The sequence below is a fragment of the Diceros bicornis genome, chromosome 13 (genome assembly GCF_020826845.1).
Source record: "Diceros bicornis minor isolate mBicDic1 chromosome 13, mDicBic1.mat.cur, whole genome shotgun sequence".
Lineage (NCBI taxonomy): Eukaryota > Metazoa > Chordata > Mammalia > Perissodactyla > Rhinocerotidae > Diceros > Diceros bicornis.
The window spans coordinates 13,935,271-13,961,375 of record NC_080752.1 but is presented as its reverse complement, the minus strand read 5'-3'; the positions used below and the strand labels follow the sequence as shown (position 1 = coordinate 13,961,375).

General features: G+C 42.9%; 1 protein-coding gene across 1 annotated transcript; it reads left to right on the top strand.

The window, feature by feature from the left end:
• Positions 1 to 259: 259 nt before the first annotated feature.
• Positions 260 to 24,426, top strand: LOC131413241 (calreticulin-like). The gene is made up of 9 exons (XM_058553854.1): positions 260 to 362; positions 3,329 to 3,517; positions 6,119 to 6,322; positions 9,021 to 9,115; positions 10,369 to 10,578; positions 13,017 to 13,130; positions 14,067 to 14,210; positions 18,811 to 18,903; positions 23,469 to 24,426. Exons 1-9 carry the CDS (start codon positions 260 to 262, stop codon positions 23,715 to 23,717), a joined length of 1,401 nt encoding a protein of 466 aa, XP_058409837.1. The 3' UTR covers positions 23,718 to 24,426.
• The last annotated feature ends 1,679 nt before the right edge of the window (positions 24,427 to 26,105 follow it).

Sequence of the window (26,105 nt, the reverse complement as noted above, 5' to 3'; positions counted from 1 at the left end):
AGAAGCGGTGCGTCAGTGCTCGCCCGGGATCCGAACCCGGGCCGCCAGCAGCGGAGCGCGCACACTTAACCGCTAAGCCATGGCGCAGGCCCTGTCATTATATTTTGATTTCTGTATAGACTACATCATGTTCACCACCAAAAATCTAGCTGCCATCAGTCACCGTACAAACGTCCCCTTTACCCCTTTCATCCTCCCCCCACCCCCCTTCCCCTCTGGTAACCACCAATCTGTTCTCTGTATCTATGTGTTTCTAGAGATGAAGAAACTGAGTCTCAGAGAGGCTAAAGATACTGCTGAAGCTGGTGGCAGAGATGAGTCCCTAGCCCAGTCTTTTGGTTATAAGCCAGACATCCTGGGAGGTGCAATGTGGAGATAAGTCCATTTGACGGAGGAATCATGGTTATGTGGCCCCCTTGGTTCTGTATCTTTAGAGACTTGGTTGTGATTATGTACATTTATCAACTAGATGTGCCAGCTCCCAAATACCTGTTACTTTTTGTTGGATGGATCTCTGGGGACATACAGATATTTGACCAATTTGAAGGAAAGATTTAGCAGAGGAAAAACGATAGTAATATCCAACCTTGGTTAATACAATGCTCTCTTGCTCTCAATTAGTAAGAGCTTTCCTTGAGCTGGCCCGTCTCCTCTCTTCTCCTCTCCCCTGTACAATACAGTACTGCTTGTATTTCCCTTTTAACACCAGGCTGTTTCATGCCTCGGGGCCTTTGCTTATGCAAGTCATTCTGTTTGGAACAGCCATTCTTCATCTTTTCTGCCTTTTCAATTCTTACTTCTTCAGGCTTGCCTTCTCTGAAATCTATCCTGACTCTGGAGGCCAGTAAGTGAATTTCATTGCCCTGTGCTTCTTTCTATCACTGCCCTTACCACACTGTATTGTGATAATTTACTTGTCGGTCTCTTCCACCACACTCTGAGCTCCCTGAAGTCCGTATGTCCCTGAAGGGACCTTGTCAGATTCATGTCTGTGCACCTGGTGCCTGGCACAGAGTGAATGCTCAAGAAATACTTGTTGAATGAAAGAATAATAAGCCCAGAGCCAGGGTGCAGAAGAACTGGGTTCTGGTCTCAGCTCTGCAACTGACAGTTCTGTGTCCATGAGCAAGTCTTTTCCTTCTCTGGGCTTCAATTTCTCTATCTGTAATATGAGGAGGTCAGATTAAATGACCACCAAGGGTCATGCTGGCTGGAGCCTTGTATGATGTTAAGATGATACAATGTTAAGAGGAAAAGTATAAAACATTAAAGTGGGACTTGATTAGCCATGTGACATTATTCTCCTAACAAGAAAAGCTCCTTATTTTGGACATCTCAAATTGTGTCAAGTTTGATATGTATCAATACTGTTCACCCAGAAAAATAATTAGTGATAAGAAGTTCTGAGTTCTGTTCTAAAGTCTCCAACCATAAAGTTCAAGGTCAAAGTTGTTGGCTTTCTACGTGCTTGTTAGGCTCAATTAACATTTGCCAAATGGATTAAGAAATGAATCAATCCATTTGCAAGGCTGAGAATCTTATGGCATAGGCAAAAGTCATGATCATGCATTTATTTAATCATGCAACAAATATTTTTGGTGATTTACTCTATGCTAGATACAGGGGACACAACGGTAAGTAAAATAGTTATGGAACTTATAATCTGGTGGAGAAGACAGACATTACTCAAATTATACACAAATAACTTTGTTAATTACAAACTGTAAAGTACTATGATTGACTGTTGCATTTGCTGCGTACTCTTTAGGTTATAAAGGGATTTTCATGCACATAACCTCATGGGAAGCCATGTAGTATAAGGGTTAAAAGTACAGATTTTGCTGTTGGATAGGCCTGGGTCTGAGCCTGGCTTACACACTTACCTACAAACTGGGCTCTTGGACAAATTTCTGAGCTTCACTTTCCTCATTTTTTGAGTGGAGGAAAAAAATAAGACTTTCATCACAGAGCTATTATGAGAACACAATGAGATAATGCATGTAAAGTATGCGGTACAATGCCTGACATACAGTTGCTAAACAGTAGCTATTACTGTGATTATACAACGTTTTTTCTTCATAGCACTTTTCCCTGTATCTTCCTCTTCTTCCAGAGGAAAGGCAGTGTTTGAAATCAGACAGAAATTGGGTTCAAATCTCAAATCCACCATTCACTAGATGCAAAATGGAACTAATGATACCTATCTCATAACATTGTCCATGGGAGTAAACGAGGCGAAATTTTAGTCATACAGGGGCCTAATGTATAATAACAAATCTTTCCACTTTGGCATCAATCCTTATTATTCACTGAGTCAACTGTGGTCAGGGAAGCAGGATCCACTTCATTCAAGCCACAGCAACTTTAGGCAGAAAGAACCTCTTGGGGCCCCTCCCTCAGGAGTTATGGGTGAGGTGGTCACTAAGACTTCCTGGCCTTTCCAACACTGAGATCTTGGGAGAGACAAGGGAAGTCCATAGGAAGCAAGCGCACCTTCTGGGCCTCCTGAGGGGAGGTAGTTGAGTCATTAGACTTGAGTGACAGGAGCTGACAGAGCCAGCTCAGGGTGGTCTTATCGGATGTATGTTGATGTGGGGTTTTCATGGGCAGAGCTAAGATAACCCTAGATATTGGATAGTGGGATTTGAGAAATATCCATTCAGCTGCAGGGAGGAGATGAAATAGGGGCTACCTCTAAGGCCTCTTCCTTCTCAAGCTGCCAAGTTGCCCTGTGACTCTGAGACCATAGCGGGCCCAGGAAATGGGAGTCAGCAACTCTGAGGCATAAAATCAGAAAGGCATTGAATGTTTGGGTGGAGTGCCAGGTCCCAAAAAGAATGCCTCTTTGTCTACATGCCATCTATGCCAAAGCAAAACAAATTTATCAGCATCTCCTTGAAACTGCAAGGGAGAGTCTAAAAAGTTTAAGCAATAAAAAAGGGTAAATGGAAATTGATTGTTCAATATCATCATTACTAATTCAAGAAGGATAAAATAGTATTGCTAATCTCTTTACTTGGTGAGCTGATTTTATTATTTTATTTTACTAACATAAATATGTACAATGGCTTAGTCCCCACGAACATATTTTCCACCTACTTTTATGAGAATGTCCCATGCCTTTCAACCATACATTCCCATGGTGGTTCAGGACCTAACTCTCATAGAGGAGACTGGAGTGGAACATTAATGTATAAGTGGCTCAACTATTTGGTAGTTGAGCCACTCCATGTGGTAGCACACAAATGGTGGCATTCAGGCATCAGATAGTGAGGGGGATTTCAGGAATATCGGAGTTATCCCGATATTCCCTTACTGTTCCCATAAGTCTTGGTCAGCCTTAGCTGCATCTTATTGTCCTTAAGAAAACAAAAATTATTTCTATGTGTTGCTTTTTTTCTTCTTTACCCCGTAGATGGATGGAAAAAACGTTGGGTGGAATCTAAACATAGGCCGGATTATGGTAAATTTCAGCTCACTGCAGGCAAATTTTATGGAGACAAAGAAAAAGATAAAGGTAAATACTGGAATTCAGAAATATACTAATTGACTGGGAAAATTCTAACTTTCATACAATTGTTTTTATGCATGATTACCAATTCATTTTTTTCTTAGAAGTAAAAAAATGGTAATGGAGAAGGATGAACTCTCCACAAAAATAATAGTGTCCATTTATTGAGTGAGAGGTATTTAAAACTTAAGCCTTAGACACATTATCCTCATTAATTTTCCTAAAAACTTTATGAGATGGTTACTATTATGTTCTCAGTTTTGTAGAGGGGTCTCAGAGAGGTTGGGTAATTTGCCTACGGCTATATAAACAGCTGGCAAGAGGCAGAGCTGAGATCTGATTCTAAGTCTGACTCCAGGACTGTATTCATTACCAGTGGACTATATTGCTTTCCTCAAGCTTAGAATTTTTTATATAACACTGCACTTGAAACAGGGAAGAGCATTGTATAACCTCCAAATGTTGCTCTGCCCTGGAGCAGCTTGGTACAATGGAAAGTGGAGCAGACAGATCTAGGGCTAACACCCGTGACTTGCTGGCTGCATAATTTGGGCAAGTCTCTTCAATTCTCTGAGCCTTGATATTAGATGGAAATAATAATCATCACCTGCCATGATCATTAGAGCTGCTATATGAGCCAAATAATATTATGAGGGAAGGGGGAGCTCTGAGGACAAGGTCTGCAGGCAAGGGGTTTTTGTCTGAGAAAGCTTTTGTCCTATAAATAGAATTCATTGATTGTCCCCTGGAGTGATTTCCCATCTTTTCTCTCCTGGCTACTGTTATGAATCTCATTTTCATGTTTATAAAAGGAGAGAATTGCGAACTGGCTTGAGCATTTAAAATCTTATTTAAATCCACTCTGGAAAATTGTTTCCAGCAGAGAGAGAAGTGGAGACTGAGTGACCCGTGGGATGTCTGCTTCTTGGTGGCTCTTAGAGCAGTCTACACAGCCACCCATCTCCTCTCAGTTTGATTTCTTGGTTGTTGCTCCTCACATCTCATCCCACTTAGGTTCATTAGGTTCCCCCTGATTGTCGAGGAGGGCTCTTGTGTACAAATGAGGCTCAGAAAGAGGGGAGATTACATGGGGCTACATAGCAAGGTTTGGTAGAGCAGAGATTCAAAGCCTGGTCTTCTGCCCACGGTTCAGTGCTCTTTCCCTTATGCTCACTTCCTCTTCCTTAAAGTCTTCTCTGGCTACTCTAGCCTCACTTGAGGTCTTTGGGGAAGTAAGGATACTCTTTAAAATGCAGACAGCTCCTAATGCAATATCAGACATGAAAGTGCTTAGCACAGAGCTTGGTATGCAATAAATGCTCAAGAGACATCTGAATCAGGACTTGTGATCCTTTTGTGTAATTTAACACATACTTATTCAGCATTTCCTCTGTGTCAGACATTGTCTTAGATGCTGGGAATATAAAGACGCCCCTGCTCTTCAGGAGCTTAAAAATTATTCAAAGAGACGAGATAAATCTATTTGCAACCTAGCATGACCCAGGGAAGTACAGAGTGCTGTGGGATCATGAAGAAAGGACCCTCACAGAGCATGAATAACGATAGCCTCTTCCATTTTATGTTGACAGTTTACAAAGTGCTTCTCACATCTCATACCCATTTGACTTTCATGGGAACCCTATGAGGTAGGAAGAATTATCCACATTTTGCTGATGAGGAAACTGAGGCTCAGAGAGTTAAAGCAACAGTCAGAGCCATAACCAGTTAGCTGGGTAGCAGCATAGAATAATGGAAAGACCACTAGCCTGGAAGTCAGGGGACTTGGCTTATATTTCTGTCATTTGTGATTGTATGATCTTGGATAAGTAACGTTCCCTCTCTGGGGCTTGGTTTCCTCATCTATAAAGTAATGTAGTTAGACTGGAAAGGCTCTGAGATCCCTTACAGCTCTGATATTCTCTGGAGGAGGAGGAAAATCTTAGGGTAGGGGCTCTAGAATTAGACTGGTTGTGTGATCCTGGGCAAGTGACATAGCCTCAATGACTTCATGATAAAGTGGGGATAGTAGTAGAGCCCACCTCATGCGGGTTATTATGAGGATTAAGTGCAGTAATACATATGAAAGAAACATATTGCTTGGTAAAGAGGAAGTGTTCAATAAATATTAGCAATGGTTATTGTTTGTTCTAAGAGGCAGTGCTGAGCCTCTTCCTACCACAGCAGTTGTGCATGGCAGAACCTGATTCTGGCCACCCAGGGGGTCTCAGAAGAAACAGGGCCTTGTTTTGTAAAGCTGAAGAATGATATTCAAGTATCTCTTGAAAGTCAGAGGCCGTATGGCATAGAGGAAAGAAAGAATTAGACAAACATGGCTTAAAAATCCCAGTTTAGTTCCTTACTAGCAGTATGGCCCTAGGCGTGTCACTTTACCTCCCGATGACTCAGACTCCTAACTTGTAAAGTGGAGATAATACCCATTTTGCAGGGTTGCTCTGAGGCTTGAATAAGATAATGTGTGTAAAGCAACCAGAACAGTACCTGGCACTCAATAGGTGTGTAAGAAAGCACCAGTGCGACCAAACGCTGTGTCTCTCTGGCTGCCCTTTGGGTATTTAAGCCTAAAGACTCTGTGCTGTCTGCTCCTAGGTCTCCAGACCAGCGAAGATGCCAAGTTTTATGCCCTCTCCACCAGGTTTAAGCCATTCAGCAATGAGAACGAGACCTTGGTGGTTCAGTTTTCAGTAAAACACGAGCAAGGCATTGATTGTGGTGGCGGGTATGTGAAGCTCTTTCCTGACACCCTGAACCAGGAAGATATGCATTCAGAATCCGAGTATTACATCATGTTTGGTAAGCTCTGATAGCAGTCGCTGTCAGCCCCATGAGGTCTTAATGAGGGCCACTGGATTTGTTGAAAAGGCTCAGATGGATCCGGAACACGAAATTTCTAATCCACTTCCCTATGTAGTAAGACTCTTCAAAGACCTGAAAAAAGCAACTCTAAACCTAAATGTTAGTATAAATAGACCAAAGAGGTGTAGAGTCACATGGTATTGACAAGTCTACAGTCAGAGAGACATTCTCCAGTTCTCAGAAAAGGAGAAGGGGATCATAAACTGTGTAGACTCTCTCAAAGGTACCTCCTACACTAAGGCTTTGAGCTCTGAAAGAGGTTCCTACCCACAGAAGGTCAGGGAAATGACCTCTGTCAAGTATCTGTAATGAGTCCAGAGTGTTGCATTTGTAACCTCAACCCTGGGGCAGTCCAGATCTTACTTAGCCCCAAACTCCAGTCCAGTTTCAACGTGGTTGATATTAAAAAAACAACAAACAACAACAACTAATCCATCTCCCAAAGCACTGATGAAGAATGTGGATTTCACCAAACATTTTTGTGCAAAGTTGGAGGAAATGGTTACATTACACGTCATACAGCAAAATTTCCTTAAAATTCTCTCTAAACATTTCTTTTTTTCCCCCAGGGAGCTTCAGATCTCTTTTTTCAAGCCCTTGCCAAAATCCTCCTCCTCAGTCTCTTTGCCCTTTTTCTGTCCACATCCCCTCTCCCTCAACTCTCTTTCTTTCTTATTTTTCGATCTCTTTCTTATGTAGAGCAATATAGCACTCTGGGTATTTAAAATGTGTGTCTTTGCCCATCTCTATTTTTTTTCAGAATCCCACCCTTCTCACAGGGAGTGGTTGTAGTAGAAAAATTGGAAATAATGTTTTTTAAATGTGATTTTTTTTCTTTTCATGTGAATATTATTTATATATGCTCAAACAACCCAAGTTCGAGCTGTTATCATCTCCATTTTACAGATGAGGAAACAGAGGCAAGAAATTTGCCCAAGGTGAGGAAGTGGGAAGCCAGAATTAGAACCTAATCTGCCTGGCTTTAAAGCCTGTGCTTTTTTCTACTCCACCCTTTAGCCTTCTGTTTGGTGGGGACACAGGGATGTAAATAATTTTTTTATTTTTATTTTATTTTATTTTTTGTGAGGAAGATCAGCCCTGAGCTAACATCCATGCCAATCATCCTCTTTTTGCTGAGGAAGACTGGCCCTGAGCTAACATCCGTGCCCATCTTCCTCCACTTTATATGGGACGCCGCCACAGCATGGCTTGATAAGCGGTGCATCGGTGTGCGCCCGGGATCCGAAACTTCGAACCCCGGGCCGCCGAAGCGGAGCGTGTGCACTTAACCGCTACGCCATGGGGCCAGCCCCAGTGATTTTTTTAAAAGGCAGAATAAAAGGCATATTTTAAAAAGGTATTGTTGAGGTGCTATGAGATCACAAAAGATGGCATGACTTAGTCCAACTGGGGGCTTTTAGGAGGAGGTATTAATTGTTCTTTGAAGAATGAGTCAGATTTTAATAGGCAGGAGATGGAGGAAATGTAATGAGGGCAGAGGAAACAGTGTGTGCAAAAGCTCAGTGACATGAAATTTAAATGCAAGTAGAGGGGCCAGCCCAGTGGCACAAGCTGGTAAGTGCACGTGCTCCGCTGTGGCGGCCCAGGGTCCGCCAGTTGGGATCCCGGGTGCACACTGATGCACCACTTGTCAAGCCATGCTGTGGCAGCATCCCATATAAAGTAGAGGAAGATGGACACGGATGTTAGCCCAGGGCCAGTCTTCCTCAGCAAAAAAAAAGAGAAGGATTGGCAGACGTTAGCTCAGGGCCAATCTTCCTCACAAATAAATAAATAAATAAATAAATAAAATGCAAGTAGAAAAATGATAAGACCAGTGTGGTAGAGCACATCGTGTGTGTGTGTGTGTGTGTGTGTGTGTGTGTGTGTGTGTTTAGAATAGTCAGAGGGCAATAATATGGGAGATGGGTTGAAAACTAGGTTAAAACTTGTTCTCGGACCTTTGTCAGGTTAAGTTCTCTGGGCTCAGAAACACTGATCAACAGTTCCCTAAAAGTTTTCACAAAGCAGAAAGAGCCCCAGGCTCTGTTTCTAGGTAAGCTTGGGTTTGAAGCCCAGTAATGCTACTTACTAGCTGCTTGACCTTGGACAAATTGCTTAACTTTTCTGAGCCACTATTTTCCCAGCTAAAAGTGAAGACTGTAACACCTACTTGTTGTGAGAATTAAATGACATGGTATAAGGTGCCTGGCACAGGAGGGGCTTCTGGTTGAGTTTGGTCAGTGGGAGCCCTAGCAGGAGATCAGAGGGAGGAAAGTGGGTTGTGTCTCTTGACTGAAATTCACAGCTTCTCTCCTGGCTGCCCTCTCCACAGGACTTCTTCTTCTGGGCTCTGGTAACTCCTTCTTGCTGCTCCTTCAGGCCTAGGCATGGGAACAGCCCTACTGTGGCTAGCCCAGAGCATAGGAAAATTCTTTATATTTTCTCAATGTTCTGCTCCTACTGTTGTAAATAGTCCTTTTATTAAATTCTCCTCAAATAATCCTAAATTTGAATCTATTACCTGTTTCCTGCTGAGACCCTGATAAACACACAGCCTGTATGTGTCTTGGCCTCAGACCAGGCAAACTGCCTAAAAGTGATGTGAAATCATGCACTGGCATTTAATTTGCAGGCCCTGACATCTGTGGCTTTGGCAACAACAAAGTACAGGTCATCCTTCGTCACCAAGGGAAATACCATGAGAACAACAAGACCATCAAGTGCAGGGTGAGTGTGTGGGCTGGTTCCCAGCCTGGGGGAAGGGTAAGCATGTTGTATATGTTATCTCATTTAATTCTTACAAAAACCCTATAAATTAAATTCTATCATCTCCATTTTACAGATTAGGAAGTAGACCTAGAGAAATGCTGTAAATTACAGGAGTTCACATAGGAGCAGTTGATCTGGAAACCTAGGGAGTCATATAAGGTCCTCTATTGGATCAATGCTTGGCATGGCCCAGTTCCCCACTGCTAGATTGTGGAAGAAATTGGAGAGGTGGGGAGTGCTGGGCTTAGAAATGGGGGGCGGGTTTATCTTAGTAACATCAGGTTAGAGAGATCTAGGTTGACTGAAGGATAATAGCTGGATTTCATCAGCAACTCAATAGGCGTTCACCAAATGCTAACTCTGTGCTGGGCCTTGGGCTAGGGATAGAGCGAGCCAGACGTGGCCCCTGACCTCACAGGACTCACAGTCCAGTGAAAGTAAGAGTCAAGCAGAGAAGAATAACTATCTGGTATGAGTAGTGTCTGAGAGCACAGAGCAGGCCCCCTACCTGACCTGGAGGCTTAGGAAATGCTTCTTAGAGGTTTCCCCCTTTGAAAGATGAGCTGAGCTTTGAAAGATGAGCATGAATTGATCTTGTGAAGGAGTGTGACAATTTTATGGAAGACTGAATTCCTAGAAGAGGTAATCACATGTGAAAAGTCAAGGACACTTGAGAAAAGGTAGCACTGCAAGAAGTTTGGCACAGCTAGAGCACAGGGGAGAGGCAGAGACTGAGTCTAGAGAAGCCCATGGGTCCTGGGTCATTGTAGAACCTGTGTTCAGGCCCAAGGCCTTCCCTAGCAGGACTGTACAGGGGTAGTACACGTAGGGGCTCCCTGAGATCCTCCTCTGGGGTAGGACTTGTGTTTGAAGTTGCGGATACACCAGATGAATCAGACAGACCCCTGCCATTGAGAAGCTCACAGTCTAATGGGACAGACAGAAAGATGGAGAAGATCAGAGAATGACCAGAGCTGTGATGGAGGGAAGCACGGGAGCTAGGGGAGACCAGAGGAGTGTGTACTAGGAGAATGAGACCCAGGGTCTCTATTGGGTTAACCAGAGAAATGGGATGAGAGATGTGGTAAAGTGTGTTTGTGAATATGTGGGGCTGGCATTCAGGAGCTGTGTCTGTTTTAGGTGGTGCATTTAATGCTTGAGGTATAAAGATGTCCAATATGGAACTGAAATATTCCCCATTCTCCTTCTAGATCAGTAAAGACACTCACCTGTACACTCTAATCATTCGCCCCAATGCTACTTATGAGGTCAAAATTGACAACCAGCAAGTAGCAGCTGGGGGTCTGGAGGACGACTGGGACTTCTTGCCTCCCAGGAAGATAAAAGATCCCTATGCCCGGAAACCAAGGAAATGGGATGAACGTCTGCAAATAGAGGATCCTGAAGATAAGAAACCTGAGGTCAGAAGGTGTTTGGCTGGGAAGCAGGAGGAGACCTCAGCTGTGGGGTTGGGTAAAGGAGGCTGGGAACAATGGTGCAGAAACTGGGGGCATCAATCCCTCAAGCTAAATATTGGTATCCAAAGAGACCTGGATGGAAGAGGGAAGCAACTCGCATTTGTTGAGGATTTCTTAATCCTTCTGGCAGCCTCTGTGACCAGTGTGCTATAATGTCTATGTTAGGGTTAAGGAAACTGACACTTAGAAAATGAAGTGACTTGCCCAGGCACGCATACGTTAGAACCAACTTTTGAACCTGGATCTCTCTGATTCCAAATTTATTGATGTGGGGAGTGTGTGGAGTATATTCATTGATTCATTATCATTCGCTGGAAATCTGTACCGGATACAGCTAGGACTAGGACAATCTACGGATTGAAAATTCTTGAGTCAGGGAAGCCAAATCCTGTGGGAGCCCAAAAGAGGCTCCTAACCCAGCCTGAGTTGGGGTGCAGGTGGTGGTCTGGGAAGGCAATGCTTGAGTGATTAGATTACCCTAGAGGTTGGAAACACAGACTCTGGGGTCAGACAGATGCAAGTTTGAATCTAAGCTCCACCATTTACTAACTATGAGATGCCAACCTACTAACAGTTAGACCTTGGGCAAGGAACATGACTGCTGTGAAAGTCAATTTCACAAACAGAGATTATTATAATACCTATGTGCGAAGGTTGTTGTGAACATTAAATGAGCTAATATACATAATATAGTGCCTCGTATATAGTAAGTCCTTAATATATGGCATTTATATGTTAATAATACACTGAATTTCAAACAGTGATTCACTAGAGCAAAAGAAGTGGGGAGTTGGGTTGAAGAGAAGACATGTCAGACCTAGAGAACAGCAGGAGCAAAGGCACTACAGTCGGGTGGAAAGTAACATGGTTGTATAAAGAGCTGAAAGCAGGAGCCGGCCCGGGGATGTAGTGGTTCAGTTCACGCACTCCACTTTTGGCAGCCCGGGGTTCGCAGGTTCGGATCCCGGGCATGAACCTATGCACCGCTTATCAAGCTGCTCTGTGGCAGGCATCCCATATAAGGTAGCGGAAGATGGGCACGGATGTTAGCCCAGGGCCAATCTTCCTCAGCAAAAAAAAAAAAAAAGAGGAGGATTGGCAACAGGTGTTAGCTCAGGGCTAATCTTCCTCACACACACACACAAAAGAAGAACTGAAAGCAGCAGTCTAGTATTTTGGGAGCATAAAGTTCAAGGCGGAGAGTGGTGGGAGATGAGATTGGGAAGGTCTGTTGGAGCCAGGTCATGGAGGGCCTCGCCTGCTATGTTGCTACTCCACAGGTCAGAGCAGATTCAGCCTCATGCAGAGAAGATGCTCGGGGTTAAGCAAGGGAAGCATGGGACCCAGCAGCTGGAATGCAGTGCCCAAGGAGAGGCCTGCAGAGAGGTGGGCAGTGGCCCAGCCACGTATAGGGAGATTCAGCAAAGGGCTCCGATCCCAGGGGGAGGGAGTTGTAGTCAGGGAATTAAGGCAGATGATCAGGCAGTGTCTGGGCCGTCGGCACCGTAGGAAAATTAAGGGATAGGTTTCTTCTAGGCCCAGCAGGCAGGCTCAGGGACAGCAAGACTAACCACAGACCCTCTCTCCTGGTGAGGACCATGTACCTGATATAGTCAGGACTGGCTCAAGGCCTGGAGGAGGAGGGAGAGGATGTAGGCCTCTACGCTCCCTGCTGAGTGGACCTGGAGAAGATGGAAACTAGTCAGACAGGTGGGAGGGCTATCATAGCCCCCAGGATAGGATGCTGACTGTTATGGCTCAGGAATCACGAAGCAGCTGAGACAGCCCAGGAAGCAGGGAACTTTTCCCAGTTGCCATGCCGCTTAATGATTGAGTCTAGTGGGCTTGGCATTGAAGCCTTCATTCAGTCAGTCTGGGCAAATGGTTAGCACCAAGGTAAACTGCCAGGTAGACAGAGCAAAACTTTGGAGGCTCCACAGCCAAAGAAATGTGCAAGTTGGGGTAAGCTGTTTGTGACTTGGAGCTCTATCTTGGGAAATAGAAGGAACCTAGGGCATAAGGGAGGACTGATAGAGGTCTGGGAGCATCCTGGAGTACAGGGAAGGTCACCAAGAGAAGTCTTCAGGAAGAGAGACCCAGGCTAGAAGATCTGTTCTGACAACAGGGGCACATGATTGGGGAAGGGATAGGGTCAGAGACAAGGGAAATTCTCATCTTATTTGAGCTTAAAGTACGCTAGAGTTGCTTGAAGGCTTTTTCTCTCCTGTATTGGGTTTATTTAGAGTCATGGGCTGGGCTTTTATAGGGGTAAGGACAGGAGGGTGGTGGGGTAGGGAGCCAGGTCCAGCCTCACTGTACTAAGGACCCCAGTTTCATCCCAGCCCACACATCTGTCCTCATGGAGGAATGTTTTGTTTTAGGACTGGGAGGACTTTGAGTACATCCCAGACCCAGATGCCGAGAAGCCAGATGACTGGAATGAGGCGATGGATGGGGAATGGGAAGGGCGCCTGATACCAAACCTGAATTATAAGGTGAGGGGGTCTTTCCTTCCAACGAGTGTGAGAAATAAGACAGAAGAAATGTAAATTTTAATTTACAAAAAAGAAACTCTGAAATCCTGAGGTCTGTCCAGAGTGGTGGAAAGCAGCCAAAGGAACATGGTCAAAACAGGCAATGGGTCTGGGGTCAGGAACTGAAAGTCTCAGAAGTGGTCCAGAAAGGGAAAGGGTAGGACATGAATGAGCCAAAAGTGTTGGGGGGAGGGGGAGCTTCTTTTTAAGGGCAAACTCCTGACCTCTTGTCAGAAGCAAGAGGGAACTAAAGGAATCAGCTATCAAGCGGTCCAGAGATAAAATGACTGAAGGATGCCTGATTCTTTTTTTTAAAGATTTTATTTATTTTATTTTTCCCCCCCAAAGCCCCAGTAGATAGTTGTATGTCATAGCTGCACATCCTTCTAGTTGCTGTATGTGAGACTCGGCCTCAGGATGGACGGAGAAGTGGTGCCTCGATGCGTACCCGGGATCCGAACCCGGGCCACCAGCATTGCAGCGCGCGCACTTAACCACCAAGCCACAGGGCCGGCCCAGGATGCCTGATTCTATTTGGCCACAGTTTTCTATGCTACACATCAGGAAGAGAATGGCCCCAAGTGCCAGAGTCCTTTGATGATATTACCTGTGAAGCTACATTTTCTTAACATCGTGAATAAACTTATGTCGAGAGATGGGGCCAGGCTCAAAATGGGTCTCTGCAACCTTGTTCAGCTCCCTCTGAGTAGAAAGGGGAACTTGGAAGAGTCTTGTGCATTTGCTCAAAGAATGGGAAAGAAGCTCCAGGAATCCTGCTCTAAATCCTTATGCCTAATACACAACTGTCCTTATAAATTGATTGGTCTTTCTGATTGCATGAGGTCAGAAGAATGGAAAAATACTAATGCCACATTCACTCTTTGGTTCTTTGCTTAGGGACAATGGAAACCTCGGATCATCGACAATCCCAATTACCAGGGGGAATGGATTCATCCAGAAATAGACAACCCTAAATATAAGCCCGACCCCACCATTTGTCACTATTATAACATCGGTGTTCTTGGCCTGGACCTTTGGCAGGTAAAGCTCTCTGGGCTCAGAGCCACTGATCAACAGTCCCTCTAAAGTTTCCACAAGCTGGAAAGAGCTCCAGGCTGGAAATTACAAGACTTGAATGCGTCTTGATCTTTCTAAGCCTCAAATTGCTCATCTTTAAAATGGGGCTAAAAATTTTGTAACTATGCATCGTGACGGATGTTAACTAGACTTATTGTGGTGATTATTTTGCAATGTATTCAAATATCGAATCATTATGTTGTATACCCGAAGCTCATATGATGTTATATATCAATTATATCTCAATTTTAAAAAGAGCATAATTATGAAATTATGAGAAACATGGAAAACTTTGATATGGTAAGTAAAAAAAGAAACACAAAAAAATGGGGCTAATTATATTCATCCTGGTAATTATAATAGCTCACATTTTAGCTATTATAGAGTGCATGTAACAAGCACTCTATTAGAGACTTTGCATATGCCATTTAATTCTGACTATGAAATCTCCTATTTCTAAATGTGAAAACTGAGGTTCAGAAAAGTTAAATAATTTGCCTAAAGACGTACATCTGATAAGCAGAAAAGCTGGGGTTTGAGTGTAGGTCTTTCTGATGCTGGGTTTGGGGTTCTAGTACTTTATATGGCCTCTGCTGGTCCTACATGATTATTGGGGGTGGTTCTGGGGATAAAGAAGAATCAGAAATGTGGTAAAACCTTGATGTATTAAAATCCCCAGACAGATGTTGGGGTGATTGTCACAGCCATGACAAGTCCTGACCTAGCCTCCCTCTCTCTGCCAGTCATTTTTCCAGGCTCTGATTGGAAGGGAAAGAGGAGGGTTCAGAGACTCAGGCCTTTGGAGAGTTGTTATCTCCATCTCTCTCTTCCCTGAAACCTGTTATTGAAGATGGGAGGACACTTCCCCCACTCAGGAGAAAAGAAAGCACCTCAAGAGCAGGCCCCAGAGTAAAGGCCTTGGAGACCACAATCTAAGTAGTCTCGAAAGAATTCCCTTGGAGAGGAAGGGCACTCACTTTTGTTAAACACTGGCCTGGCCTATATTACCTCCCTTAATCCTCAAAACTCTGGAAAGTAAGTATTATTATCCCTTATTATTACCCCATTTTACATTTGAGAGAATTGAGACTCAGAAATGTCAAGTGATGTGCCCAAGAGCACACAGGTAATACATGGTAGAGACACGGTTCAAACGTAGGTCTGTCAGCCTCTAAAGTCCTTGCTTTAATGACTGCCCCCCCACTATACAATAGAGACTCCAGAAATCATAGCCACTAGTCCTTGGGTGTATCCTGGAAGGTCCCATGGCCAGGGAAATCGCTGTCTCTGACCAGTGATTTCAACAGTTCAGGGCCACCAAAGGTCTCTAGGACAGACATTCCCTATTTGAAGGTTTTGGGTTTATTTATTTATTTTCCACTTTGTTTATTTCCACTTTCTTGGTTTTCTGGCTCAGTGAGACCAGCACAGGAGTGCAAGAATATGAGGTATGCAAATTACCACCTGCATAGTAGGGGGTCGAGAGAGAGAAGGAAGGAAGGAAGGAAGGGAGGAAGGGACATATGTCCTTCTTTCCTTCCTTTCTTATCTGAAGAATGTGGATACAGTTTGCACAAGTTCCCAGTGTTACCTCTTTTTTCTTCATTTGTCCCTTGTTAATAAATAATTGGAACTTTCTACATCTCGTAAAAATATGTGGTCATTAATATGCCTAATCTAATTGTTTCCTTAAAATGCATTGGGCTTTTTTTTTTTCACTGAAAACATTAATTTACACATTTTAAACTGTATCTTTGTTCATCTGCAAAATGTAAAAATTCTTCTGGCACTAATTGCTCTCAGGTCTCTTAACCTCTCCAAGCAGGCAAACCTTTTTATTTGAGAATTTACACCATGCTGAAGAGAATGCTTCTCAAACTTTAACATGCTTATGAATCCCTCCGAAATCTTATTAAAATGCAGATTCTGATCCAGCAGGTCTGGGATGAAGCCTGAGAGACCATGTTTCTAAAACTCCAGCAGTTATCTCCTTACCTTTTTTTTCTTGTGACACAGTTCTGCACAATGCTGACATCACCTTTGCAAGCATCTCTTTCCTTCTAAGTTCTAATTGGGTCTGGCACTCATAGGGCCTACTCCACCCTCCCCACTCAGCCAACCAGGCACAGCCAATTCACCACAGCAGGGTCCCTGCGCCTTATCGGAAGAGCCTAGTGACTCTCAGCGTGGAGATGGGCGGGAATTCCCTCACCTGCCCCGCCCCAACTCGGTTTCCGGCCGTCAGATGCTCAGAGCGCATTTGCCATTCAGGTCCCCGCTCGGTCCCAACCTAGTAAGCTGATTAACTTTCCTGCCTAGTCCCTGACCCCTCCATACTCCCCTCTGTTCTGACACCTCCATACTCAATCCCTTTGCCTTTATTTTTTTATTTTGCTTGAGCAGAAGTGATTGCATTCTTTCGTCAGAACAGAGGCTGGGAGGAGATGGCAGGGAACAAAGAAAATTATTTTTCTTACCTTTGGGACTCCTTTTGATCTTTGAAGGAATAGTGACACAAAATGCAATGAGTATATCCTTGCCATATACAAAGCACAGTGACATCCCTTAAGTCATATGGTCTATGTCACAGCTCTGCGAGGCTGGGAGGGTAGGACTTACCACCTCCGTTTTACTCAGGAATAAGCCGAGGGCTCAGAGAGGTGACTTGACTTGTCAACATCCCATAGCTAATAAGTCCCCAAACCTATCCTCTTTCCATTTTATGATTCAAGTGGGATAGCATAGGAAACTAGGTAACTTGCAGTGAATTAACTTTTTAGGCTTTACAGTCTAACAAAGCTCTTTCTCATATGTTCTTTTCTTCTGAGAATTGTATGAAGAAAGCAGGGAAGGTATAATTTCTTCCATTTTCCAGATGAAAACATGGAGCAGAGAAAGGATGTCAGTAGACTGAGGTCACTCCACTAGAAAGTTTTAGGAGGCAGGACTGGCCCTCACATCCGGATTCTTAGTTGGAGGCAGAGCCGAGAGTGTAGTGTAAGGGGAATGGGGACAAGAGGGCACTGAAGGGAACAGGGGAGACTAGGAACATTTCTCATGGGAGTAGGGAAAATGGAAGAGCCAACAAATGAGCAGTTCTCGAACCAAGACTGCTGACAACTCAAAAGGAAAAAAAAAAAAACACACCGGTAAAAAAATATTTTAGGGGGCTGGCCCGGTAGCGTAGTAGTTAAGTTCGCGCATGCCGCTTCGGCTGCCCGGGTTCGCCAGTTCAGATCCTGGGGGCGGACATACTCACGACTCATCAAGCCATGCTGAGGTGGCGTCCCACACAGAAGAACTAGAAGGACCTACAACTAGGTACTGGGGCTTTGGGGAGAAAAAAGAAAAAGAGGAAGATTGGCAACAGATGTTAGCTCAGGGCCAATCTTCCACAAAAAAATTTTTTTTTCAGTTGCACAAGGGATTATTAAAACTGATTTAAAAAATGGCTCAGAGCAAAATAACGGTCTCTATTCAAAGTGGCTATTTTGTAATTTATTTTTCTGTTGGAAGCAGGGTTGGTGGGATGATGTAAGCCAAATAAAAGTTTTTCTTATTTAAAAAAACAAAACAAAACTTTTTTCAAACCCTGGAGGAAGGACACATGATAACTCATGCTGCAAATTTTCTCTTGGTCACACCAGTGCTCCCGCACAATTAGCTTGATGACTCATTTAACATACTGCTAAAGTAAAAAAATACAGAATGACCTTCCTTTTTGCAACATATCCAGATACTGAAAAGTTATGATAATAATTATTACCACCTATTCAGTGACTGTTATCTGCCAGACACTGTGCTTTCGATATATATATTATTTCTAATTCTCATGACAACACTGCAAGGGAGTTATTATTTTCAATACTTTACTTTATGAGGAAATAGGCTCAGAGGAGTTGAGTAACTTGCCTAAAGTCACACAGCTAGTATGTGGTTGAGCTGGTCTGTTTGACTCCATGACTTGTGCTCTTTCTATTCTGTTCCTTTTTCATTAAATCAACAAACACTGAGATTGTTATATACCATTGACTTAATTCATCTTTTCCCTTAATTGTAAATACTAAATATGTAATTTTAAGAAAATAGAGAAATATGGTAGACAGTCTAAATTGTGCTCACATTTCTTGTCAAACCTTTTCTTTTCTCTATGTTTTACTTTTTTTGATTATATTAAGGAGGAAACCTTAAAAAGGGCATCTATAAGTGGATCAGAGGTAGGTGCTGTCAATCTGAGCTGGGGCAACAGCCAGTGGATAGCAATTTGGAGCCTAGCAGAGTGCTGAAAATTTCTTCACAACCCTCTAAAATAGTGGTCAGAGGCTTGAGGAGCACAGAACCTTGGGAAACAGTAAATTAACTTCTTTCTAGAGTGGATCAGCTATGGTGGTACAGCCTTCTGGATCCTCTGTATTATTAATCACCTTTGTATTCCCTCACTCCACCTCAGTTATTGATGAAAATCTCTGGGCCCGTGGCCTGAGACTCTGCATTTAGCAAGGCCCCCAGGTGATTTTTTAAGCCCTGCGCCCTAGTTCTAATCCCCTTGTTTTCGTTTCAACAGGTGAAATCAGGCAGCATCTTTGACAATTTCCTTCTTACAACTGATGAAGAGTTTGCTGAAGAGGTTGGAAATAAGACCTGGGGAATAAGAAAAGTAAGATATTCTCCCACTCTGAATTCCAGGAGTCTAACTCCTCAGTTGTATACTGTTCTTTGCATTTTAAAAATCAGCCTCATAGTCATTGTCTCACTTGCTGGTCACATGGCCCTGAGGGGTGGGGGAAGGAACTCATATTCACTGGACATCTACAACTTGGTACTTGACTCTCTGAGCATTTTCCAAAAGTTATCCCACTTAGCCCTTAAAACAACCCAGCAAGACAGACACTATAATTCCTGTTTTTCAGATATAGGAACCGAGATAGATATGGACAGTATATATAAGCTGCCCAAGGTCACATGCAGCCTTTAACTTGTTGAGTTAGAACTGATGCTCCTTCTGTGTCACACTCCCTGCTCACCGTGTGGTGATCTTGAAAGGAGCCACTGAACCCATTTCTGATGGATGGCTTGGAGAAAGCAGGAAGGTGTTAGTGCTGTTTACCAGCTTCCCTGCTCTCCTAGAACTGTTTTGTGAGTGGAGTGATAATCGGTCCACTGGCTTCATGATGGTGACACCCTCCATCCAGACTTCCTGGTTCTGCAGGAAGGTCCATTCAAGCAGGTTTGTGGCCAGTACTGGATTACCCAATAGGCAGACTAAGCTTGTGTTTAGAGCACCAGCAAAGCACAGGCACCAAAAAAAATTTTTTGAGAGAACTTTGATACTCAATATTTCCAAAGAAACATTGAAGTAGTCATCATGGAAAAAATAAAAAATTATTAGACTTTCTTATACTTTTTAGTCTGGTTTTGTATTGCTCTTACTTTGGGGTTATCATCTAATATTGTTTTGTTGAGGCAATGTTACATATTGGTTAAGAGTGTGAGTTTTAGAGTTAGATTGCTTGCGTTCAAATCCAGGCTCCATCACTTACTAGCTGTATGATCCTGGGCAAGTTATTTAACTTCTCTGATCTTCAGTTTTGTCATCTATAAATTGGGAATGATGATAGCAACTGTCTTGTAAGTTCCTGGCATATAGTAACTGCTCAATACATGGTACCTATTATTATTAAACCAGACATTCACTTGACAAACAGCTGTTGAGTACCTATTCAAAGCACTATTATAGTTGCTGGGGAGATATCAGTGAAATAGAGAAGTTTCTGCCTTCGTGGGACTTATATTCAGTTAGGGGACACTAACAAGAAACATATAAAGAAGTAAATATATACAGTGAGATGGTGAGACAAACTATGGGGAACAATAAAGCAATACAGAGGGCTGTGATCAGGAGTGGTCAGGGGAGGCTTCGTTGAGTAAGTAACATTTAAGAGTCTTGGAGGAAGTAAGGAGCAAGCCATGCAGATATCTGAAGAAGAAAGGCCTTCTAGGTAGAGAGAACAGCAAATGCAAAGTCCTTGAAATAGAAGCATAACTTGCTTGTTCAAGAAAGAGTAAGAAGGCCAGTGTAACTAGAGCTGAGTGAGAGAGAAGGAGAGTAGTTGGGGCCATGTCCCTGAGTAAAATGGGAGCCATTGGAGCCATTTTTAGTGAAGGAGTGATATGAACTGGTTCACAGTATAAGATATTACTCTGGCTGTTGTGTTGCAAAAGACCATAGGAATAAAAAAAGACTGTAGTGGAACAAAGGCAGAAGTAAGTGGTGGTAGCGGAGATAAAGAGAAATGCTCAGATTCTAGATCCATTTTGATGGCAAAACTCACAGAAGTAATTAGATATGGAATATGGAATTTAGGATTAGATATGGAACAAGAGTAAGAGTAAACAAGGATGGCTCCAAGGTTTTTGAACTGAGTGACTAGAAGGATGGAGTTACCAAGATAGGCAAGAACAAGGGAGAATCATATTTGAGGGTGGGGATGGAGACAGAAATAAATGACAGAATAGTTAAACGTTAAGTCAGATATGATTATTAGAGATCCAAATGTCAAGGAGGCAATTGGATATGAGTCTGGATAAGAGATATAAATTTGGGAGTCATCAGCCTACAGATAATACCCATGAAGCTGGATGATATCTCCTAAGGAGTGGGAATATATAAAAAGGAGATTCAAGGATGAGCTTTGGGGCACCCCAATATTTAGAGATCAGGGAGATAAAGTAGAACCAGCAAAGAAGACAGAAAGAGTAGCCAGCAAGATAGAAGAGAACCAAGACAGAGCAGTATCCTGTAGGCCAAGTGAAGAAAGTAGTTTAAGGGGGAAAAGGAGAGATCAATTATCTCAAATGGTCAAGAAAGATGAGGACTGAGAATGGACCACTGAATTTAGTAACATGGAGTTCATTGGTGACTCTGACAAGTGCAGTTTCAGTGGAGAGGTATAGGCAAAAAAGGGTTCGAGAAAGAATGGAAGGAGAACAACTAGAAACAGCAAGTATAGAGTAGTCTTTTGAGGAGTTTTGCTATAAAAAATGTAGAGAAAATGGGATGATAGGTAAAGGGAAATGTTGCGTCAAGATTTTTTTATATATAGAAGATCTTCCTGCCTACTTGTATGCTAATGGAAATCATCCAATAAAGGGAGAGAGAATATAGGAGAGAAAGAGAATTTCTGGAGCAATGTTCTTGAGACTATGACAGTGGATGAGATGTATTGCCCAAAAAGATGGGCTGGTTTTCCATAGGAGTACAAATATTTCATCTGAAATCACAAAAGGAAAGAATGACTATCTGAGAATAAATACAGGTAGGTGGGTAGATGTGGTGGTGGGAGTATGTGTCAGTTGCATTTTCTAGGAAGCAGACACCAAGATAGAGTTAGAAATCTAGGAGATTTATTGGGGATATTGCCTGGGAAAGAAGAAGGGTAAGAGGGTGCAGGAATAGACAGGCAAGTCTGACACCTGTGAAAGGAGAGTGGGGGAAAGAAGGAGGATTGGGTAGGAATTGCTGGCCGAGTGCAGTGAGAAAGTCTCACCAGCCCAACAGGGCTCCAGTGGAAAGATCGACTATAGAAGAGTACTGTGTAGGAAATGGCCAGACCCTAGAACCCCCGCCATGCTCAGCCATTGGCTAGGGGCTGCTTTGGAACAGCGTGTCCTGGGCTCAAATGCCGCGGTGGATCCCCAGGTGTTGCAGCTATAGGCTATTAGCTCATGGCACTCCTCACAACTGACTGACAAGTTCTTCAAGGGAAATCCAAGTGGCCTACCTCCACGGCTGCAGCAGAGTATGTGGAAAATTTCTTCTGATTGTGGAATAGGAAGTAAGGCCAACAACTTAGCATCAGATTGGGAAAAATGCGTTGGAGGTTTGAGGAGAAGAAGAAGGTGAAAAATAGTTAACCAAGGAGAAGGAGAGTGAATCAACCACAGAAATATAGCAGGCTCACAGGCTAGCAGTAAGGGCTCACTTGAGTTTAGTTATAGTGAGTTTAAAAAGGGAACAATCAGTTTGGTTTTTTGTTTTCTCTAGCCATCTTCTCTGCTTAGGTGCAGGCAATGGAGAGTTGGATTTAACCAGAGTTGAAGGTCTGCCCAACTAAGGGAGGGAAGGGCAAGGGAGTTGAAGATGTATGCAAGTGAGTGATCACAGAAAAATAAAGGAGAAAAGTGAGGACGTGAGTTGGTTGAGGTCTAATGAAAACAAGACAGGTTTAATGGATTGTTGTAGGCCTGTGTGGAGTTGAGGAGTTGGAGTTGGTGGTCTTTGGTTACCTTTAGCAAGAGCAGTTTTGGTAAAGAATGGAGGGTAGAAACAGATCAGGGAGTAGAGCAGTGAGAGGGAAGTGAAGAAATAGAGGTGTTAATTGTAGCCAGTGCTTTCCAGGCAGAAGAAAATGAAGGTCTGATCGAAAGAGAGATTTTCTTCCCCTAATAATGTGGGAAGATGCTCCCAGCAGGATTCTAGAAGGCCCCAGCCTACTGGGCATGTAGGTTCTCAATCTAGCTTTGTCCCCCAAGACTGGGTAAAAGACCACTTGGCCTAGATTCTCTAGGTGAGGATTAAAGTCTTAGACGGGTTTTGATGGTATCCTTTTTTTAAGGCCCCTCTGAATAGAAAAATCTATGAAGATGGCTCTAGGGATCAAATTCTGGGATCTGGATGAACACATTAGAGAACGCAGAAGGAGTCCCATTTTTGACTTAATACAAGTTTGTAATGGTCACAGTTCAAAAGCAAATTGAAAGAGTTCCCTAAAGACTGTATTACTGTGGTGTAGCAGAAAGAGGGCCAAACTCAGAGCCAGTAAACCCAGTTTCTAATCCTAGTTCTACCACTCACTAGCTATATATCTTGGGCAAGTCATTTAATCAGTCCAAACCTCAGATCCCTCATCTAGAAAGTGGGACTAGTAACACCTACCTCATATATTGCTGTGAGGAGTAGAAGTAATGTGTGTAGATCGTCACGCACCATGCTTAGCAATGCTCTAGGCATTCAGTAAATGTTTGTTGAATCAGAAGCAATTTTATTTATGAACAAATTACACACACACACTTCTCTCCACCCCACACATACTGAAAATTTGTATGTAAATAAACACCATCCCAGAAATCTTTAAGAGTGTGGGAAGATGCCAGACGTTTCTAAAGTGGGTTGACTTTGTTTGTACCATCTGTAAATTATTTTGAAATTCCACATTCTAACAGGATGTAGAGAAGCAATGGAGAGAAGTGTACGAAGAAATGGAAAAAAGAAAACAGGAAGAAGAGGCCAAGAAGAAAAAGGCAAAGGAGGAGGAAAGGGAAGATGACATCTGGGGAATTGAAGAAGAAGGAAGTGAAAAGGATTCTGCTGAGGAAGCGGGAACTGACAGGCAGATGAAGGAAGATGATGCTGCAAGAGCATTTCTGGGTGGAAATGAGGAAGTCGGTGTTGACCAGAAGGATGAACTGTAACGATAGCATGGTTACGCTCAGAGGAAACGATGTGACTTACAAGGAGAAGTGTTCATGAGGTGGCAACATCTGGGGAGCAACATTACTTGCTCTTTTTGAATGAACTTCGGCTTTGTATTTCTACCCCACCTCCTTTGCTCTGTACGACCTTGCGAAAGTCGCACCACCTCTTGGGGCCTCTATTTCCTTGTCCATGGAAAGGGAGTGATGATTACTAGTTCATGAAGTTGTAGGGATCAAATGAGCTATGTGTGTAAAGTGCCTCATATAAATATACAGTCAACAAATAGTACCTATTACTACTAGCATTATGGTGTTTCTAAAACTAACTGTTGGTAAATAAGCTTCTGTATAAACTTGATCCTCACTTTCAATTTATCCCAGTACATCCCGGGATTTTATTTTGTTTAAATATCTGTATTACTTAGTATTTACTGAGCAGTTCTGATGGTTGTACTTGTGGGTGGTATGTTTTCTTCTTGTAGATGTATCAAGCCTTAAAAACAAAATTAGACTTCCTCTTAACATAAGGAAAGATACTTGGTGAAAGTTCTTTTGCTTCTCTGCTGTTTTGTGACCTAATTTTTAATTAATTATTACTTGTTTGCTGGTTTGCTGGTCTTACATTTATCTTTTCTGTACCATCTGCTCACAACATCATTATCATATGCATTCATGTAGCTCTTTACAGATTGCAAAGTTTTCTGTAAATAAACTTTCCTATAAATTTGAGGAGCTCCTGCAATGCACTCCTTTAACCCGCATAGCAGCCATTGTAGAGGAAACTGTTATTGTATTCCTTTTACAGATGCAGAAACTGCTCAGAACGGTCAAGTCACTTGCTCAGGTTACCTGCTGGGTCAAACAGCTGATAAGGGGCAGGGCCAGTATCTGAATTCAAGTTTGTCTGATTCCAAAGATTATCCTTCCATTGCATTAGGCTGTTGAGTGAGTGACTGAATATCTAGCACTATTGAATACACATAGTAGGCAATGTTCCACACGGAAGAAATACTCTTTTAAGGAAAATAAGCACAAAGTAATTTTCCTCTTTTAAAAATTTTCTCAAAAAAACCAAACACACAAACAAGCAATTGAGTGAAGTGTGACAGCCTTTTTATATTAAGAAGTGATACAGCCAGTGTGGTTGCCAGTTGTTTAAGCCACCATGGTTGATTCCTGGTTCTATTTACTTACCAGTTGTATTACCTTCGGCAAGTAATCTAACTTTCCTGTGCCTCATTTTTCACATTTGTGAAATGGGGTTAATAACAGGACTCGTTGCAAACATGGCTGTGAGGATGAAATGCTGACTCCTTCTGTCCTTTGTTTTACTAGGACTACACCAAAGGCTAATGAGAGTCAGGCCTAGTCATAGCTGTCATATGACAGCACAGGGTCTGTAGTAGGTGCTCAATAAATATTAGTTGAAAGAATGAGTAAAACCGTGGCTAGTGGTCTCAGGGAAGATTTTATGACGGAAGTGATTTTTTTTTTTTTTTTTTTTTTTTTTTTTGGCTGAGAAAGATTCGCCCTGAGCTAACATCTGTGCCAATCTTCCTCTATTTTTTATGTGGGTCACCACCACAGCATGGCTGATGAGTGATGTAGGTCTACTCCTGGAACCAAACTCGGGCTGCTGAAGCAGAGAGCGCCGAACTTAACTGCTAGGCCACAGGGCCGGCCCCCTGAAGGAAGCGATTTTTGAGCCAACTCTTGAAGAATGTGTAAGAGTCTGTCCAGTGGAGAAGGGTATGTGTGGACCAAATTCCAGAGTCCAAGAGCGGGGGACCAGGATTACAGGTATGGGTGGTGAGGTCAGGAAGGAGCAGCAAGAACTCCTTCTTCCTTCTTTCCTGTAGGTTGGTGCCTGGTGTAGTTTCTGGGCCTTACAATCTTTGGAATATTCTGGTTTAGGAAACTTGCCTTCTTGGGGGAAGCAAAACTTTACCTCTACCTTCTTAGGGTCTTCAGCTGAGCCTGAGAATTTAATTGACATAGACAGGTTAACACGGGAAAAGCATACAGGTTTATTTAACGGAAGTTTTATGTGACACTGGAGCCCTCGTAAGGAAATCAAGACCCAAAGAAGTGGCAAAACCTAAATGCTTTAATCCTAGGTCGAACAAAAAGAGGCAGTTGTAGAAAAGTTACCAAATTATACAAGGAGGCTGAAGGAAGATAAGAACTATTTTAACAAGGTCTGTTTGTGTAGAATTCTCTCGGTATCAACTTCCTGTCCTTGATGATAAGAATGTTTCTTTTCTCCTGGTATATGGAGGGCAGCTCTCACATGGGAGTTTTATCTCCTGTTTTCAGGAGGAAAAGGGGAGATCAGAGTGTCCCTTTTGTATCTGCTGTTTTTCAAGTGCCTTTAGCTCAATAGAA

What these genes read in the sequence shown, in the direction of transcription:
- LOC131413241 (XM_058553854.1), top strand. Translation starts at nt 260, where the DNA reads ATGAAGAAACTGAGTCTCAGAGAGGCTAAAGATACTGCTGAAGCTGGT. An exon ending in TAAGCCAGACATCCTGGGAG is followed by an intron (nt 363 to 3,328) that starts GTGCAATGTGGA and finishes TGTTCCCATAAG; the next exon opens with TCTTGGTCAGCCTTAGCTGC. An exon ending in TACCAAACCTGAATTATAAG is followed by an intron (nt 13,131 to 14,066) that starts GTGAGGGGGTCT and finishes TTCTTTGCTTAG; the next exon opens with GGACAATGGAAACCTCGGAT.